The following is a 19,512-nucleotide window of genomic DNA, read 5'->3' as shown; positions in this document are numbered from 1 at the left end:
CACCAGGGCTGGTTGTCACTAACTTTGGAAACCTTACCAGGCTGGTGGTGAGAAATGGTATCTTAATAATGTTTACATTCTCATTATTCGCCACCATGGGCAAGGTCAGGCATTTTTACACTTCCTGGCCGTGTGAATTGCTTCTCTTGTGAACTTCATGTGTTTGTTCTTTGTCTCTTTTTACAAACTTAACCTATACCACAGGGATGTTAGGTCTTTTTCTGACCTGTAGGTTGTGAGGAACATCTGTCTAGTTTGTGGTTTGTCTTTCAATTTCTTGACATTTTTCTTTAGTTTTTTTTTGGCCATAGTAGCGTGCCAGCCATTTCCTTAATGGCTTCTGGCTCTCATCTCATACTTAGGAAAGCTGCCCATATCTCAAGATTATGAAAATATTTACTATTAGGGTTTTATTTTTTTACACATAATTTTTGACTCATTGGAGATTTGCTTTTTTAATTAAAAAAAAATCTTACTTTCAATGAAAACAAAAATCCATCAGTCCTCTTGGTGGAGAATCTGTTTTCATTCTGGTGGGATTGGGGAAAAGCAGCTGCCCCTGGCCCATCACGCTCCACCTACCTACCCCCTGGGGCCCAGGCACAGGCTGGTGGTACCACTTACTTGCAACCTGGACATCGTCAATGGTGACCACTTCATCCAACTGCAGCAGGAACTTCTCGGTGAAGGTGGCCAAGCTGGCTATGAAAAACTGGCCGTGCTTCCTGGTGAATTCCTGGAGAAACACGGGCAGCCTGGTGTGGCAGGGAGAGGAACCTGCCTCCAAAGGTAGGCTGAGGGAGGACTTGGGGAGCCGGCAGGTGAGATGAGACCAAAGCTATGTGTTGGCTATGTCCAAGGTAGGGGGCATCTGGTCCTCAGCCAAGAGGCCTCTCCCAAGAGCTAACTGGGCTTGAAGATAGGAAATGATTCAGAAGTGGCCAAGGGATACCCACTACAGAGAAATAAACTGACATGGATCTCAAAAAAAGAAGTTCTCATTAGTAATTTTAGAGTTAATTAATTTAGAAATCAAAAGATGCACATTAAGCCAGCCCATAATGACCAGCCAACCTTATAACACCTGCCGATTTCCATGCCCCTCTTCTGCCAGGGTGCCAGCTAGGGACCACGCTCAGCACTGTTGCTGGATTGTCAGTCGGGGCAGGAGACGGCTCTCTCTGGGGGCAGTGCAGCCCTCAGCACCCAGACCTGGGAGTCCAAGGCACCACTGACCTCGAGCTTCTCCTTGGTTGCCACAATTACAGTGTCTAAATCATTCTGCCTTTTCTCTTCCACTTGACACAGAGACTCCATTTCTTGGAAATGTGCAGGATGTCCGAGATTTGGACGGAGCTTCTGGGCATTTTCATCCTTCAATCAAACAATCCAGAAATCAGTGGGGGTGACCTGGTCTCTAGGTCAGGACCAAAACATCATTGGCCCATGTCCTCTGCTAATAATGGCCATGGCCAGAATGATGTGTGCTCTGACCCAGGTGTGTGAAGGGCCATGGATGGGCGGAGGAGAGGCAGAGAAGGCAAGATGGGGCATGGCTGGAGCTGATGCTGAGGGGGATGGGAGAGCTGAGCAGCTGCCTCAGCACAACCAGGGCCTTAGTCCAATAAAATCAATGGCATCCATGTCCTATGCCTCTAAGGACCAGGTAGACTGTCGTTGTGGATGTCAATGACCACACTCCCACAGAAACAGCAAACCCACCCAGTAAATCCGAAAAGAGGTTCATTGAACACCTTCTATGAAGAAAGCATTTCTCCAGTGCCCTGTGCCCCTCAGCTCCCATCTGACAACCCCAGCCTGACCAGTACTGCCTATGCCCTGCTTCCACCTCTGAGCTCTCAGGGCCCTTGGTCCTGGAGAGGAAGGGCTGGTCTTGGGGCCCCCACCTTCCTTTGCTCCAGCTTCTCCTGATAATTCTGAAACTGTCCCCGGATCTCTTCAGCAGAGGCACAGAATCTTTTCCAGTGGTGTTCCTTGAAGTTCTCCATCACCAGCCAGCACACCTGGGGCAGCAGCTCCTCAAATCTCCTCATCTGGGCCCGTAATTCTATAGGAATTGGAGGTGGGGGGGTAAGGGAGGGGACAGAACACAGCCAAGGTGCTGAAGTGATCACTTCCACAAAGTCCCAAAACAGTGTCCCAAAAAGAAAGACCTGGTCTACAACATGGCAACAGCTACCTCATCAGGAGTCCGGTGGTCAGAGCAGTATAGAAAATACTGGATTAAGCAAATTCAAAGGACTTCTCTTCAACACTCTGCAGGACTTCCCAGCTCATGAAAAGTGCAGCGAGTCTTGAGGAGTCTGTCTCATCTGTTATCCCTTGAAAAACTGCTTGACTCTAGTCCCCTTCCGTCCCTCTAGACCCCTAAGTAGACCAATCTTCTCAACCATATCCCTTTACCTCTCTCCCAGATTGTCATCTCTATGTTTTTCTGCTTTGCATTTTAGATATTTTCTTTGATAGTAAAATCATAATTTTAAAACTTCAACTATCTCAAGGTTCTCTTTTCTATCTACCTGGTCATTTTAATAGTCTCTCACTCCTTACTCATGTTTCCAGTATCCTTTTCTAATTAATTCTAATAAATACATGATTTTATAGTCTGTGTCTGATATGTTCAATACCCGAAGTCTTTACTGACCTCATTCTGCTGCCTCACGCTTAAGCGGCCCCTTTCCCGTGTGTGTGTGTGTGTGTGTGTGTGTGTGTGTGTGTGTGGTTTGTCTGTTTTTTACCATGAGCTTTTATTCTAGGCATTTGCTTTGTGAGAATCCTTAGAGGTCGGAACTGAAAGCAGGTTTTTTCTAGAGAGGATTTGTGTGTCTCTTCCAGATAAGCATCTAGGCACCACTAACCCCAGATCGTTTTAAGCTTAATTATCAGCTGGAAGTGTTTTGGATGATCCACAAAAACAGAGTTGAATTCAAGCACAAAGCCTGTTTTATAGTTATGGATTCTTGTTGGAGTTTTCCTTCTGCTTTACCCAGCAGCAGAGTTTTTAATAAGACCATTTCTTTCTAGTCGCTGGTGCTGGTAGTGGAGCCGGAGTGGGGAGGAGGACTTGAGTTTCTGTCTCATTCACCCTACTCTGCAGCTGGAGCCCTGTGGGGGCCCACTTTTCTGTGGCTTGTGTCCTTCCAGACTTCCTACCTTGGGTAGTCTGGGGCTTTGTCTCCTGTTCCCAAGACCCTGGAGGCCATGAAAACAAAGGCTCAAGTTCACCTGGGAGTCAGCAAAGGCCTTCATGCAATGTGTTACTCTTCAATTTCTCTCTTGGAGTTCCTCTTTTTACCCAGTTTGCGGACCTTGTGTGTTTCTTACTTTATGCTAGCTCATCAGTACATTTAAAAGACTTTATCACAAAAATATTATATCTGATTCTTTTAAATGGTTTCAGTGGGGGAGTTGGTCAGGATACTGGACTCCCACGCTGTAGGAAATGGAAGTCTCCATTTAATGGGAAATGTGACTCTTGCAGAGCGGGATATAATCTGCAGCATTTCCCAAAACCATTTGACCACAGAACCTTTCTTTTGAGGAAGGTCATAGAAGATGGGATCCCAGAGCTCCTGTGGGGAAATTCTAAGCTAGAGAAACAGTTTGAGTTCCAGTCCCTGTACAGTAAGAGCAGCGAGACCCACCGCGGATGATTTTCCCTGGATGTGGCCGGTCTCTGCGGCGGCTTAATCCTCAGAAAAGCCTTGCATGGTGAGTGTGTCTTAAGCTCCAATGAACCAACAAGGAAACTGAGGCTCACAGAAGTGAGGTGACTTGGTCAAGGTCATAAGGTGGGGAGATGGCAGCGCTGGGTCTTGACCTAGGTCTGGCTGCCCCTAATCCTCTCCCTCTTCTACCCATGCTGCCCCTCAACCAACAAGCAGGCCTCTGATGGGCCATCAGGTTTGCTGCCCTAGAGGCAGGAATAATTAGGACTTACAACTGCATACAACACGCATGGCTACAAACAAAGATGCGGAGGAATGTGGAGAGATGTGCAAAGGTGGGCTCTAGGTGTGTTTTCACAGCTACTTTTATGCCGTTAAAATAAATGTGAATGGCGCAATGTATTCTGCCTGCCTGTCTTCATGTCCCTACTCTCTGGGAGGCTGTGTCTATCGGGGTCATCAGAGCCCAGCACAGGCCAGGCATACCGTTGGCACTTCACAAACACCCATGGAAAGTTTTCTTCAAACAGTCAAATACAGAGTTAGCATGGGACCCAGCCATTTCACTCCTAGTTATATCCATCCAAGAGAAATGAAAACGTACGTCCACACAAAGGCGTGTGTGAACGTGTGTGGCAGCATTCTTCTCAGCAGCCAAAGATGGAAACCACCGAATGTCTCCCCATGAACGTGTAAACAAACCGTGGAGCGCGCACATGGTGGAATAGGAATCAGCCGTGGGAAGGAAGGAACTAGTGCCACCTGAAAGAAGCCAGTCCCAGAAGACCACGCAGTACACGGATCCATTCATATGCAAGCCCGGAATAGGAAAATCTATAGACGAAGAAAGTCGCTGAATGGTGCTGAGGGCTGGGGCAATGACGGAGGGACAGGGGACCTAAAACTGACAACAGTGATGGTTGCCCAACTCCGTGGATGTGCTAAAATCCATTGAATTGTACACTTTACATGGGCGAATGTTATGATACATGAGTCTCTCAATAAAGCTTTCCAAATCACCTGTGCAACGAACACAATATTCCTAGTGATGCACATCACCAGATCGCTCAAGAAAAGTGATCTTTTTCAGCATTGTTGTTTCTCCCAGTTAAATCCGATCAACGCTTTTACCTCATGCGAAGCTTTCGGCTTTTCACAGGGCAGCTCCTGTGCCTCCCCCGGGGACCTCCAGGTCAGGAAGGCGTCCTCCGGGCTGTGAGGCCCAGGCTCTGCTCTGTCGTCCCTGACCTGCCCTCCCGCCTGCCGTCCACACCCACCTATGAGGCAGGAGTTGTGGTACTCGTCTGTCTGCATGTGGTACTCCAGGATCTTCTTGCAAATGTTCTCGGCGCACTGATCAAAGTTTTCGTACATGCAGTCGGGCCTGGTGATGGAGCGCTTCTCTCTGCGGTAGAACTCCTGCAGGAGAGGTTGACCATCACCACGGGCTCTGGAGCAATCACGGCGCTCCTGCAACCTCCACCTTGTTCTCCACACCGCCTAGCCCTTTCTCCTGATGGCACCACTGCCAGCCACGCTCTTCCTCCCCAGCTGCCCTTGTCACCACTGCTGTTATTTCAGTCACAAGGCATACGTGACCGAACAGCAAAACTCTATCTGTCCTTCAAGACCCAAATGGAATCTTATTCCAATGACTAGGTTGAGAGCTTTCTATGATGCATTCTATGAAGTGCCAAGCTGGGTACTAGGCCAAGGGCCACAAGTAGGGAAGACTCAGAGCCCCTGTTCTGAAGGATTTGCAGTCCAGTGGGAGGCTGACAGGAACACACAGAGACACCCCCGTGTGGGGTGTGCTGGAACTGGGCACTGGGTAGCTCCCATTGGAGGCCCCCTAGGTCCCTGTTGCAGCAGTCCCACCCGTCTCCCTGTGGGGCCATCATGTCTGTTGCCCGTCTGTGGGGTGCTGGCCTCCCAGGGACAGAGACAGGGCTTGTTCCTCTTGACCCACCCAGTATCTGACACACAGTGTCCAGGAAATGTCTAGTGGCTCAATAAATGGGTAAATGAATGAATGAGGTTTAATTTCTAGGAAAACACCACATGAGGTGACAGAAGCTGGGTAGCCGTGGTCATGGGAACTGGAATCCCCTTTCCTCAGTTTTACCCACAAGGCCATCAGCAGAACGTAAGAGGCAGAGACAGCTGCTGACGTGTGGCCCACAGCCGGCCAAGGGACAGGCAGAGGTCTGTGTGTGGTGGCCCTCACCTCTATAACGTTCAACAGATGCTCATTGCTCTCCCAGAGGAGGGTCAAGATGATCCCTTTAAAATCCCTGCAACACACAAAAAACAGATCCCTGAGGGGCCTTGTCTAATCACACCAAATGGTGTGGACAAAACCAAATGGACAGAACATTCTGAGCGTGCAGTGGCCCAGCCAGAATTGGATGGGATGCCCAGGTGTGTTCTCACCTAATATTTCTATTTGTCTAGTTTAATCCCTCTTCTATATGACAAGCTGGGTTTGGCCCCTTCCAAGAGTCTATTTTCTTTTGGCCTCATTGCCCCTTGCTCCTGCCCCAGGACCTTTGCACACTGATTCTTCCCCCCGAGAACACTGTTAATTGGTCACATTTGCTACTGTTCTTCCTCAGATCCCAGCTTGGTGGCAATTCCTGACCATCTTATTCCCATGCTCTCAGAGTGGTCCTCAGCCCTACAACTCCCCATGGGGGGATTTGGGATTGATTTGCGTGACTGGCTGATTAACCTCTATCTCTCCCAGAAAATGGTAAAGCCCACCTGGGCACAGACTGTTGTGTCTACTTTTGCTCACCATGGAACCCCCAGTCCCACTGCAGTGTCTGCACTTGTCAGTGCCTTGGGACTGGTTGAAAGAAGAAAGAATGATTTCTTATAGAAATTAATCAAATGAGCAAGAATTCCTGTAGGAGCAAACATCCTCCTTGTGGAACCTCTGGCCGATGGGCTGATTGTGCGCACACGGGGGCTCTATTAAACATATCTGCACAGATCCATTGGATATTCCTGTCCAGTTAGGTCAACCTTCTCTATGGTAAGAGTGAAATAAGGGACAGGTGTCTTAGAACTGTATCTAGCTGTGGAACACTTAATTTGTCACAATTTCTGTTAAGTGATGCAGCGACTGTTATACACACATGTTGGCCAATTTCTAAAATATATGCATATTGGTCACTTGATGTTTCACTTGAAAATTCACTCATCATAATTAAAGAAAATTACAAATGGACTGAAAAGCAAAGGAAAAAAATGAAGGCCAACATTTTATGATATTTCCTTCTGCTGCTTTTAAAATCAGTTTGGAATTAGGTTCATGTATATTTTACATTCTGTTCACTCGGTAAGTGTTTTCCCACATTAAGATATCTTTTTAAATGGCTGTGTAACACCACCGAGTATGGAAGCACCATGGTTTGCAATCTCCTATTTTTGGAATGTTAGGTTTTCCCATTTTTAACTGGAATAAAAAGAATTGCATGGTGTATCTTTGTGCGAGTTCTCTCTTCTTGATAGAATGGTTTCCTTGGGAGAGACGCCCAAGGAGTTGCACAAAGGCATAATTTTATGGCCTTTACTACCTTCCCAAACTGCTTTCTGGAAAGATCTTTTGCTGTTGGTCATGACAAAAACTCTCTTCTTGGCCAAGCGTTAGATGGGCTCCTTTGTATCTCTTCACCATCCCTTCCCAAACAGTATTCTGCTGTGTGATTCATGCCACTGGCATGATTTGATTAAGAATAATGTGAGGGGTGCCTGGGTCGCACAGCGGTTAAGCGTCTGCCTTCGGCTCAGGGCGTGATCCCGGCGTTATGGGATCGAGCCCCACATCGGGCTCCTCCGCTATGAGCCTGCTTCTTCCTCACCCACTCCCCCTGCTTGTGTTCCCTCTCTCGCTGGCTGTCTCTATCTCTGTCGAATAAATAAATAAAATCTTTTAAAAAAAATAAGAATAATGTGAAAGCTCAGCGGCTTCTCTGGGAAACTTCACGTCTCCCCCAGACTGGCCCATCTAAGCCCTCTGCCTTCCCCTCACCTCTGCTCCTTGACTTCCTTCTCTCACCACCTCCATCTCCCCTTCAGATTCCTGGTACCCTTCAACCTCTCCACGCCCCCCCAAGCCTCACCTCTGTCCACTCTGCAAAACATTTCCCTTCCCACTCCCATCCTCAGCTCCCACATTCCCTTGAACTCTAAGCCTCCCATCCCTCTCAGGGCTCTTGTGGGGTCAGGGAACCCTAAAAACAAATACCTGAGACTGAAAAGGAAAAAGGGCTAATTGGAAACAGGTTGAGTGTTTCAGCCACTCACATGCACCCCAGAAATAAAAAACTCTTATCGAGTATACTTATTTTCATGGCAATACAATTATTCACAGGAGTTCAGTAAGAATCTATCCTCCTTATAAAGGAGCATAACTGGAAGAGCTGATATATGACCAAGGCTTTGACTGGAATGTCATATGGAGAAGGACACATAGAATCAGATATGACCAGACAATTTTAAGGAACCAAGATCCACTTTATGGGGCCAATGCTTACAAAGCTCTCCTGGGAAAAGCAGCCTGTACCTGGCTTACGGGGTTTTCAGACTTACAGGTGAGGGAGGAAGACCCCTTCCTGGCAAGCCTAGGAACCTTAGGATACTGTGGGGGCCTCAGAAGAGAGGGTTTCACCTAAATCTAGAGGGATTGCAGGTAAACGCTGGCCGGGCTTCCAAGCCTCAAAAGGCTTTTGAAAGTTTAATCTGAAATTCTTAATGAAGAGTTCCAGCAACACAAACTTAAAGAGATCTATGTGGTCAATTACCATTCTTGCTGCATTTACATAAAGAATCACTATATGCTGGCTAATTGAACATAATAATTAAAAAAAACTGCAAAAAAAAAAAAAAGAATCAGGCCAAATCTAAAGAGATCAGGCTTGTTTTGTAGGCAAGCATCAGAAAGAGGGGTGATAGAATTTTTATGCCTCAGTGGAAAACTATAGCACATTCTTGTGGGTTAGAAGATTCTAGTCCTATTCACTGTCTTTGAGATTTTGTAACCTACCTGTAAACTGGACTGGGATCTTGCTATCTTACACAGTTTGTCAGTCCTTACCAAATGCTCAGTTCTTCTGGTTTCCTTCAATATCTGGCCACAACTCCCCTAATTAATGTCTCCAAATTCTCTCCCACCTGCTGACTTGATGCCACTGAGAACTAAGCCTGGCTGCCTGGTTCCTTATTGAGACTTTCTGTCGTTTATAGCTGGCTTTCCCTCCAAAATCTAACGAAGTCCAGGAAGCTGACGCTGGATGAGGGGCAACCGTAATGCCTGGAGCTGCTCCTGTGTGGGCCACTCAGGATGTTTCAGGACAACATCTAGAAAGCTTAACTGGCTACCCTACTACCGAGTCTCAACAGATGGTTCAGCTGGTCTTGAAGGAACAAAAGCTGACTGAATGAGAAATGAACTTATATTGTTCAAAGGAAAGAAGAATGTCTCTTCTTTCCTTGAATAAGAGGAGGGACTGACCATGACCCTCTGCTTGACCAAACTTTAGACAGGCTCTTCTGAGCCTACTTCTTGCCTGGACCTCATACTTGGGCACTGTTTTTAGCCTGCTGGGTCCTATGTAAGCAAGAATACTGTTAAGTAAGTTTAGAACAACCCCCACCCTGATATCAGATCACCTCCGCTATCTGATCACCATGGCCTGCCTGCAGCAAGAATCCCGCTAAGTAGGCTTAGCAAGAATCCCACTTCCCTTGAATTTTCCATCCACTGACCCCCTTGTTCTGCACATTGGCTATAGATCTTCTCTTGTCCTTATTGCATTCTGAGTTGAGCCCCACCTCTCCCCTACTGGAACAGTCTTGACGCCTATTACAATGGTCCTGCATAAAGTCTTCCTTATTGTTTTAACAAGGATCAGAATGATTTTCCCTTAACACCTCACACTGGCAGTGCCTGGGAGGGACCATCTGCACCCTCCCTTGATAAACTGGGAACTTCCTCTAAAATCTATTTACATATTGGTGAACCTCAGGCAAAATATGGAAAGGATTTCTTCCCCTTTCATTTGTTTGTATTCCAGTAAGAATTAGTGTTTTCTCCATATGTTTGTTTCTAACTTTTTCTCCTTGCGTGTGGTCTCTTCCAATTCTCCCCTTACCCTACTGAGTGCTGGAAATTTCCTTAGCAATTTGCTGGGGGAGGGTGGGCAAGGAGAGGAGCTAATTTTTCCTTTGTTGGCCTTATATACCACTATTGTGCCTTGGCTGGTTGTTATCTAACTTTTAATTGCAGTTTACCTGAGAGGAGTTTAAAAAAAATTTGCCAAAAAAAATTCCATCTTTTTCTTTGTGATTTCATCTAGTGTTTCTTGGTGTGACGATCCTGTACACTCATGGGAAGCCTGTCGGTGACTTGCTGGCTCCTCGCCACAGCTCCAAGAGGAGAACTGTCTTGTACCCGCAGTGCGCAGCGAAGATGCAGGCTTGGAGAGAAGCCGCTTAGCCGAGAGGTCCCAGGGTGGGGCTCAAAACATCATCAGTCTGATTCCGTTTTCTGACCAATTCACCACTGAACTAGGCCAGGAAAGTCTCTCCCCTTTCAGAGATTTCATAAATGCTCAATTTATTTATTATTTTTTCTGTTTAGCCTGTGATCTTTCTTTTTCCCCACCACTAAAACACCATGGTGCTTCCATATGGTGGCTAACTTGTATAAGCAATACAAAGGGATGAAATATTGATACGTGACAACTTGGGTGGATCTCAAGGGCATTACGTTGAGTGCAAAAAGCCACTCTGAAAAGGTCATACACTGTATAAGACCATTTATATGACATTCTTGGAGTGACAAAATGATAGGGATGGAAAACAGACTAGAGCTTGCTTGGGGTTAGGGAGGGTGAAGGAGAGGGGTAGTAGGTATGGCTAGAAAGGGATAGCAGGAGTGACCGAACGGTTGGTGGTGATGGCACAGTTCTGGTTCTTGATTGTGGTGATGGTTATGTGAATACACACATGTGATAAAATGACAGAACTATACAAAGTTGAAAGAGAGAGTCAAGGTTTTGATGATAAGGAATGTCTCTCTGTGTGGGGGACAAGGGAGCATCTAGCTGCTGACTTGGACCCAACTTCTGGGCCACCTGAAGTGAAAGCCACCCATTTTTGCCAAGTTCACAAAACCCCAGAGATAAGACCAGTGAGGTGAAAAGACTGGTAAGTAGGGGTGCTGTGATGGCAAGTTCCCTGATTAAGGGGTATGTGTGCATCCATTGTAAATCTTGACTTTCTCAGAGGGCCCCCAATCTTCTGACGTTGAAATCTTGCTTGTTTGAAATGTAGCCATATTAAGTGGAACTGAGTTTGTTTTAATCAAAGAAAGTAAAATAAAGGAAAAGAGGGTTGAACATTATATCAAAAACTAATGATGTACTATATATTGGCTAATTGAACATAATAATAAAAAATTTTTTTAAAAAAGGAAAAGAGGAGTGGGGGAGGTGAGGCATTAAAAAATTGAAGAAAAAAAAAAAACCCAGAAACAAACCCCAAACGTAAAAGGGCTATGCTGCCCTGCTACCCCAAAAAGCTTAGCTTGGAAAATGACAAATCTTGGTGAAAATGTCTCTCAATGAATTTAGGTGAAATGGGGTGAGACACACTGACCTTGACCTTACCTATCCCCTCACCTACCTCTCCTGATATGCTCCCCATTTCTTACTTTCCCCCCAGCTGTTTTGGGTTTAGCCACCCCCTGACTGAGACAATGGGTTAAAATGGAGTTCAAGGATAAGGTACAACTTACTCAGCTGGCGGTGGTGGCCTCTCCCCAAGCACCTGGTACTTTCTGTCCATTCGGTTGGGCCTGGAGTACCGTGTAATGCTGTGAGACATAGGTGAGTCAGTGCTCTGGAGGCTGGAGTAGACGGGCAGGTGTCCTGGGGCTGGAGCCTCTGGGCCTGCCTGTAGGACACTGTGACTCCCGTGTCTGGGGCTGAATCCTTCAAGATACTTCCCTACTCCCCATCTGCTGTGGAGACAACCTTATTGTAGGGGTGAAGTCCTCATCACTAAAACCCACCCAAGGTCCCTGAGAGGAGGCAAAGGGCCAGAAATTGTGTATCCTTGCTTCTCTGTGGTGAGGATCCAAAGAAAAACAGGTTGAGGTGCTTTTCAAATAAAAATGTACTATGCCTAGTTAAACTTGAATTTCACAGAAGCAGAGAATAATGTTTAGTGTGAATATGTCCCATGCAACATCAGACAGCCCTAGCAACATGAACTGCATTTTGTAAGCACTGAGAGACTGAATATACAAATGGACAAGAGCTGGACTGTACATCAGTCCAGAGCTCTGACCCAGGCCCTGCAGCAACCTGCCCAGGAAACCAACTCCTTGTCTACCATAAACAACTCGGGAAGCCAGCCTGGTACAGGTCAGACTTGCAGGAAGCCATATTGTTCTCTCTCGTGGCAATCCAAAATGCTAAACAATAACTCCCATAACAATCCACTCCAAAAGGTTAGGACTTGATTACTAACTGACAGCTTCCCTAAATTTTGTCCCTGCTTCCAACTTAGGACCAACCAGAGAAAGCCAAACACGCAGCCCTAAATAATCACATCGAATGCCTGCTGCTAGCTGGCCTACCTCCAGCTTCCCCATGTCAACAGCCTCAACAGAGGCACACCTAAAGGCCTCCCTTCCTCCACCATGCAGCCTTTTCACTCCCTTGCCTGCCTTTGAGTCTCTTCTAAAATGTAAGCGATGATGGCTGACCCCCTTGCTGTACCATGCTCCAAATAAGTAGGCTTTGCTTTTCTCATTTGCATGGTCTTAGGTTTATTTCCACATTGCAGATGGCATTCATGTTCCAAAGGACTCCATGGAGATATGCAAAGCAGGAATTTCCTCACTACTGGCTCCCTAAAAACCAGGAATTAAATCATATAAATGTGGGATCGCAGAGAACCCAGAAGTCAGTTCAGCCACTGGCTCTGTTACTTGCCTTCTATAAAATCAGTGTCGGGGGACAGTGGGACCCACACTCACTGAGTCCTGACTCTAACGAGCCCGATGCGGGCATAGTGGGCAGAGTGCAGGACCAGGATGCAGAGGTCTAGGATTCCTCCTGCAAGGGAAACCATCTCCAATGTCCCTCTTTTTTTTTTTTTTTTACCAGGATGATGGGTACGGGAGGAGGGCTGCGATCCACCAGCTGTCACCGTGGAAAACCACCAAACATCCAGATGGCTTCTCAAGGTGGGAGGCCCGTGTGAGCCATGTCACTCAGCAGAAAAGAGCACAGACCTGACTAAAGCCAGCTTCAGAACCAACCTCTCACTGGGTCCCTTGGGGTCTCGGAACTGTGAGCATAGGCGGTACCTTCTGAAGACAGTCTGGTGAAGCAACGGGGTGGTCTCTGGCCTATGTCTGGGGAGTTCGGGAAGGCACCTGGGAAGGGAGATCCTGCATAGCCCAGGCTCCCTACCTTCCTGTTGAAGTGGCACTGGCACTGGACAAGGCTTTTCTCACGAAGTGTTCCCCCCGGTTCTGGTGTCGCTTCAGGCCTTTGGGTGATGAGTGCCCAGGACAAGAACAGAGGACCCAAGGTGAAGATGGGCCAGGTGACAACAACGACTCCCCAATCGCCAGTGCCCTGAGACCCACAGGCCTCTTGGCCTCTACCTGTCTGGGACCGGTCTTTGTCACACTGCTGGGTTGAGCATTTTTCATCGGGAAGTCTGAAACCAAAGGAAAGGATATGAGCTTTTCCCCAGTGACCATGAGGACAACTCAGGCCAGGCACTTGGTACCATCCCAGTTAGCCACAATACCATGTGTATTAGTCCTATTATGAGCCCCATTTCAGAGGAGGAAACTGAGGCTCGAGAGGAGAAGCCCTTACACAAAGTCACAGGCTGACAGGGGTGGGAACCTCGTGTGTGGGGCCCCACAGATGGTCCCTGAAAGCTCAGGGCCATGAGCTATGGTGGCAGAGCCTTGTTGTACACCCCATGGCCACTCACTGCAGGATCCTCTTGACCACTTCCACAGCTGGGTCTTCAATCATGGGCTTCCCCGTGCGGCTTGGCTGCGCAAAGGACTCAGGGGTGACCAAGTCAATCTTGGCCTCCTCTTCAAGGGCCTCTGAAGTCACCATGATGTCACTCTCCACCTCCAGGTCGGTCATGACACTATCCTAGAGGCCCAAAAGAAGGACCTGAGTGGGTGGGCCCAGCCTCAGTGCCAGGGATGCAGGCAGGCTGGGTTCGTGTTCCCAGGGCCTGCAGCTGGAGGCCAGCTGCCTGATTCTCCGAGCCTCGATTTTCCTTCTAAAAAACGGTAATGGTCATATCTCCTTTAGAGTCATGCATGCATGAATGCATTTACCTGTGCATGTTGGCTTTCAAAATGTTTCCTGCTTTCTGCAAGGTGCTGCCTGGGGCCTGGGACACAGTGTAGAGAGGTAACATGTGACCCTTGTCTTTATGGAGCATACAGTCTAGTCAGAGAGACAAACGTTTAATATGCGCTTCTACAAATAAATGGTCAAAACTGGGACCACTGCTGTGAAGAAGTTCTAGAGTCTTCCATGAGACAAAGGGTCATGGACTTATAAGGCGAGCCTGTAGATATGCCCGGGCACTGTTCTTGAAAGAGAGGAGTGAATGAAAGTGTACACAAATGAGTGGCCAACAACCCCCACAAGTTGGATCTTAGAGAAAGGGTAGGAGTGGTGACCCACAGGGAGTGCTTAGTTAGGCTGTTGCCTATCTTATTCAAGTCTCGTGTCAGCAGGGAAGGACCCCAGCTGGACTCCCTAGTTCCATCTGGAAGGGCACAGTGCTGGTGATGTGATGGAGGCTTAGTATTGGTGGCATGGTCTGAAGAGCCTCCCCATAGAAGCAAGTGCTGGATCAAAACACAGCAGTGAGAAGGTGGCCAGAACAGAACTTGCAGGGTGTCCACTTATGCCCACGTTGGTTCTGCGACACTCCCTCTGGAAGTTGGTTGAGTGCCTCAGGCATTCAAAGCCTGGTGTGTGAGGCTGAGTATGGGGTGAGGGTGATGCAAACTCTGCCTTTTTGGGGCACACAGTCTAGAGAGACAGACCCTAAAATGGAGACCTCACCCTAGGGTCTGTGAGAGAAGCCCCAGGGGTTAAGTCATGGCTTTGGTGTGGGAGTGGGGGCGAGGAATGAAGAGGACATGGAGGGCAGACTGAGGAGGCTGCTGTGAAGGCCTAGTCCAAGGGTCTGGATTTCACCCTAAGGGCAGGAGAGTGACACAGTCAGAATGACCTCCTCCAGTGTTAGGTCTGGCTGCAGCTCAGGGAGTAGATCATGAGGGGAAGTGAGAGGGAAAGGGCACCCAGGTGGGCAAGGAGACGTGGGGTGGAGAGAAGCCAGTGGTTGCTCATGGGTGTGGGTAGGAAGGAAGAGGCTGAGAGGTAAGGCTTGCCTGAGAGCCTGTGGGTGGGGTAAGCTGAAGGTCCTGGTGGAGATGAGGAGGTGGTGTCAAGAGGTGAGGGGTCTTCTGAGAGACCACGGCAGGGAAGTGACCTGTCTGGGATTTGAACCCAGATCTGACTGCATAGCCTATAGTCTTTCCAAGGCATCCCAGTAGGCCTGATGTCCAACGGGGGCCTGGGAGCTTCCTCTTCCCTTAGGCTCTGCTGAGCCCTGTGGGTCTCCTAGGAGCCCAGACGGCTCCCCCACCCTTCCCCACTGCCCAGCCCCTTCCCTTACTGTGTGTTCCTTACGGTAAAGACCACTTGAGTTACGGACACTGTGTCCAGCCTGCAATTGAGGTACTGAATCCTCTGGCTCAGTTTTTCTTTCCAAGTCTGGATGAAGCCAAGGAGATCTTCCGAGGTCACCATCTAGGGGAAGAAAGCCACAAGAAGCAGCTGCAAGACGGCCAGTTACCTCCATCTGAACTGCAGGCCTCTCAGTTCTATGGAGGCCCCCCACTTGCAGGAAGGGCTCCAAGAGAGAGGGGAATGCTGGCCGACTCTCTTGGGCAGCTGTGCTGGGGCAGCAAATCCTTCAATGATGGGGCATCAGGAATTCTAGTCCTGGTTTTATGGGTTCATTCTGCACAAATCATTTAAATTTGCTCAACTTGGTTTCCTCATCTGTATGGTGGGGACCCAGAATGTTCCCTGGGATCTCTTCTAGCTCTGACACTCTTAGAAGGAAATGTTTGGCCCCAGATGACCAGATTGTATAGGAGTGAAATGACCACAGCCTTTCTGGAAGGTGACCTAATAAGGTCAGATACACATCACCCTCTAGCAGCAATCCCACAGACCATGCTCCTGGGTGCGCAGGGAAGCACCTGGAAGGATGTTCACCTTCACCATGCATCTCACACATCACTCGGCAGTCCTCCCACTTGGTCCCCTGAATCATTCCCTGACCTCTGTAGACAACCCAGGCCAGGAGGTGCATTGGCCTCTTCTGCTTCCTTCATTTCCGGCGCACTCTGAGTCCTAACCATTCCCCTGCCACTCAACTCTGGAATCAGGTGTCTCTGCTGGCACCTTGTCCAGGCCACTGTTCTCTCTGCCTCAGTCATGACACCCTGCCTTATCCTTCCCTCCCTCCCTGTCTTTCTGCACACAGCAGCCAGGAGCCCCTCTTTGCGCACGGCACTGAGCACGTGACCCTGGCCACATCTGTCCCTGGTCCCCACTGCCTTCACCATGCATCCAATGCATTGTTCCCATCTCCTGATCACTGCTTTGCAGAAATAGCCAACCAGTCCCCTCCGTCAACACACGATTGCCTGCCCACCCAAGTTCATGCTCCCCTGACCTGGCCAGGAGGCTGTGCAAGCCCCAGGCACCGTGTCCAACACCCTGACACCACCAGGTGGGGACAGTTAGGGGTTTGGGGAGGTGAGGAAATGCGGAAGAGCAAATGTGTCTGCTCTGGAGAGGCAGAGCTGTCCCTAGAGGGTCCGTTGAAGGGGTCACTTCAGATTAACCTGCTTTCCCCATGTTCTCCGGGAATGTGCAGAAATTACTGCATGAAAGTACAGAGGTCACTGGGGGCTCTGCAAACAATGAGAATAAGATGAGGGACGTGTATTCACTCTGTGCTTTGTGGATGTTTGAACTTTCTTCAAGATGCATGTGTTACTATGCAAAAAAACTAAATGTCCTCTCGGTGTTGACAAAAATAAAGCCTCAACTCAGTCACTGAAGTGGAAGAGAAAAGCCAGAGCTTGGTGAGGAAGGAGCGTCCCACTCAAGAAACCTCCAGCTGAGACATCTGGTTCTCGAGTGCCTGGCTGAGCAGTTGAGAAAACATTGCTCAGGGAGGCCAGGATGAATGTGGAACAGGACATAGAGATGTGTGCTTGTGGGGGAAAACAAGCAAGTAAACAACACAAACACGCAGAGACCCGCTATGCTGATCCATATTGCTCTCATTCAGACTTTTCACAGTTTATACGTAGAAAACAGAAGTCACCAGTGTACGTGCAATGATCACAAACCAAGCAAATGAAAAATCAAACAAAAAAGTGGTTATTCAGAGGGCAGAGTCCGGCTTCTATTTTTCATCTAGGGCTGAGTTCCGATTACAGGGAGGGATGCCTGGTGACGTCGGAGTGGGAGTGAGGTCAGTTGGAAGCCCCACACTCACTGGACTGTACAAGCCTGCCTGGGAGGGGCTGGGGGCTGGAGCAGGTGGCTGTGTTTTCTTTTCTTCCTTAATTCCATCGAATAAAGCATGGGTTAATTAGGAAGGCTCAGAGGCCCCTCTGGAGCTGGAGGAATCTTGATGACAGATGTAAATTTACTTCCAGTTTATAATTCTTGTGTAATGCATCTTTACTATTCATAGCTTAGCAAATACTGAATACTTACTTTTTTATCTCCCTTTGAGTTTTGACACATTTCTACTTTCCTTTGGAGCTGTTCCAGAGAAGAATTTAATCCATCTGTTTGCAAATTGGATTTTGCGACCTAGAAAAACCAGAGGTTATGTGATTTGTTTCTAGAATACTTATTTTGATCAGGAAAATGTTCAGTAAAATATATTATCTGAAAGATGAATTCAGTATCGGGAAAATGAAATGGGGGGGAATGCACAATGTTATCAGAAATTAAAGATTTCAGCAATAGATCAATGCAAATGTAAAAGCCTTTTTTGTTTTGTTTTGTTTTTTACCCTCAAAAAGATAAGGTTTAGAAATAAAATCGACAACCCACAGTAGTGGTTGAGGGCATTGTCCTACTGGGGAGGGTTGTCTGTATAAGCCACCTGGAAAACATAAGGAACCTTAAAACATTCATGCTGTGTCCCGGGGGAGGTACTCTATGGACATAATCAGAGTTTCCTGTGCAAGGGTGTTTATAATACCACTGGGATAATAATAAGAGAAATCTACCAAATGTTCCTCCAAGAGGGAATGGCTAAGTAAAAATGGCAACACATTCAGGAGAGGGAAGCCATCACAGTAGTGCTTTTGAAAGAATCTTTAAAGATTATAACGCTTAAAAAATTGTATAAATAGCAAGAGGCCAGTTTTGTTCTTTGTGCATATATATATATAAAATACATATGAAATCTTTCCATATATTAAAAAAAAGCTTAAAAATAAGTCAAAGTCACTCCTGGCTTTATTGAGATATTATTGACATATAACGGTAAGTTTAAGTTATACGACGTGTTGATTTGATACACTTATATATTGCAAAATAATTATCACCATAACGTTAACTGATACCTCCACCACAATAAATAATTGCCATTTCTTTTTTGTGATGAAAACATTTAAGATCTACTCTCTTAGCACATTTGAAGTATACAATGTAGTATTTTTAACTATAATACCATGCTGCACATTAGATCCCCAGAACCTATTTGTCTTATAACTGAGTTTTTACCCATTGACCCTCATCTCCACATTTCCCATACCCCTCAGTCCCTGGTAACCACCATTCTACTCTCTGTTTCTGTGAGTTTGGCTTTTTCAGATTCCACATGTAAGTGAGATCATACAGTATTTGTCTTTCTCTCTCTGACTTATTTCACTATGCATAATGCCCTCAAGGTCCATACATGTTGTCACAAATAGTAGGATTTCCTTCCTTTTCATGGTCGAATAATGTTCCATTGTATATACATACATCTTCTTTATCCATGCATCTGTTGACAGACACTCTGCCTGTTTCCACACCTCAGCTATTGCGAATAATGCTGCAATGAACATGGGAGTGCAGATATCTCTTCAAGACAATATTTTCATTTCCTTTGGATATATACCCCAAAATGGGATTGCCACAGTGGCTACACGTTCAGATTCCCACCAACAGTGCACAAGGGTTCTTTTTTCTCCATACCCTTGCCATCAGTTATTATCTCTTGTCTTTTTGATAATAGCCATTCTGACAAGTGTAAGGTGATACCTCATTGTCATTGTGATTTCTTTCCCTGATGATGAGTGATGTTGAGCACCTTTTCATGTACCTGTTGGCTATACGTATGTCTCTTTTTTTTTTAATGTCTATTCAGTTCCTCTGCCCATTTTAAAATAAGATTGTTTGCTTCTTTTGCTATTGAGTTATACGAGTTCTTTATATATTTTGGATATTAACCTCTTATCAGATATATTATTTGCAAATATTTTCTCCTATTCCATAGGTTATCTTTTCATCTTGTTTCTTTTGCTGTGCAGAAGCTATTCAATGTGATGGAGTCCCACTTGTTAATTTTTGCTTTTGTTGTTTGTGCTTTTGGTGTTACATCCACAAAATCACTGCTAAGACTAATGTCAAGGAGTTTTTTCCTCATGTTTTCTTCCCAG

At 46.9% G+C, this 19,512-nt stretch overlaps 1 protein-coding gene across 1 annotated transcript in view; it reads right to left on the bottom strand.

The window, feature by feature from the left end:
• Positions 1-19,512, bottom strand: part of CCDC180 (coiled-coil domain containing 180) — a 67,975-nt gene that overhangs the window by 9,633 nt on the left and 38,830 nt on the right. Inside the window, exons 27-37 of the mRNA XM_034664157.1 lie at positions 17,570-17,668; positions 15,455-15,574; positions 13,719-13,891; positions 13,378-13,433; positions 13,181-13,259; positions 11,494-11,718; positions 5,917-5,983; positions 4,967-5,108; positions 1,908-2,068; positions 1,237-1,374; positions 625-736 (exon numbers count right to left, since the gene is read on the bottom strand). Coding sequence (XP_034520048.1) covers positions 625-736; positions 1,237-1,374; positions 1,908-2,068; positions 4,967-5,108; positions 5,917-5,983; positions 11,494-11,718; positions 13,181-13,259; positions 13,378-13,433; positions 13,719-13,891; positions 15,455-15,574; positions 17,570-17,668 — 1,372 coding nt within the window. The remainder of the gene's footprint in view (positions 1-624; positions 737-1,236; positions 1,375-1,907; positions 2,069-4,966; positions 5,109-5,916; positions 5,984-11,493; positions 11,719-13,180; positions 13,260-13,377; positions 13,434-13,718; positions 13,892-15,454; positions 15,575-17,569; positions 17,669-19,512) is intronic.

Source organism: Ailuropoda melanoleuca, chromosome 7 (assembly GCF_002007445.2).
Source record: "Ailuropoda melanoleuca isolate Jingjing chromosome 7, ASM200744v2, whole genome shotgun sequence".
Taxonomy (NCBI): Eukaryota; Metazoa; Chordata; class Mammalia; order Carnivora; family Ursidae; genus Ailuropoda; species Ailuropoda melanoleuca.
The sequence above is the reverse complement of the archived record's forward strand: the minus strand, read 5'-3'. Positions and strand labels throughout refer to the sequence as shown.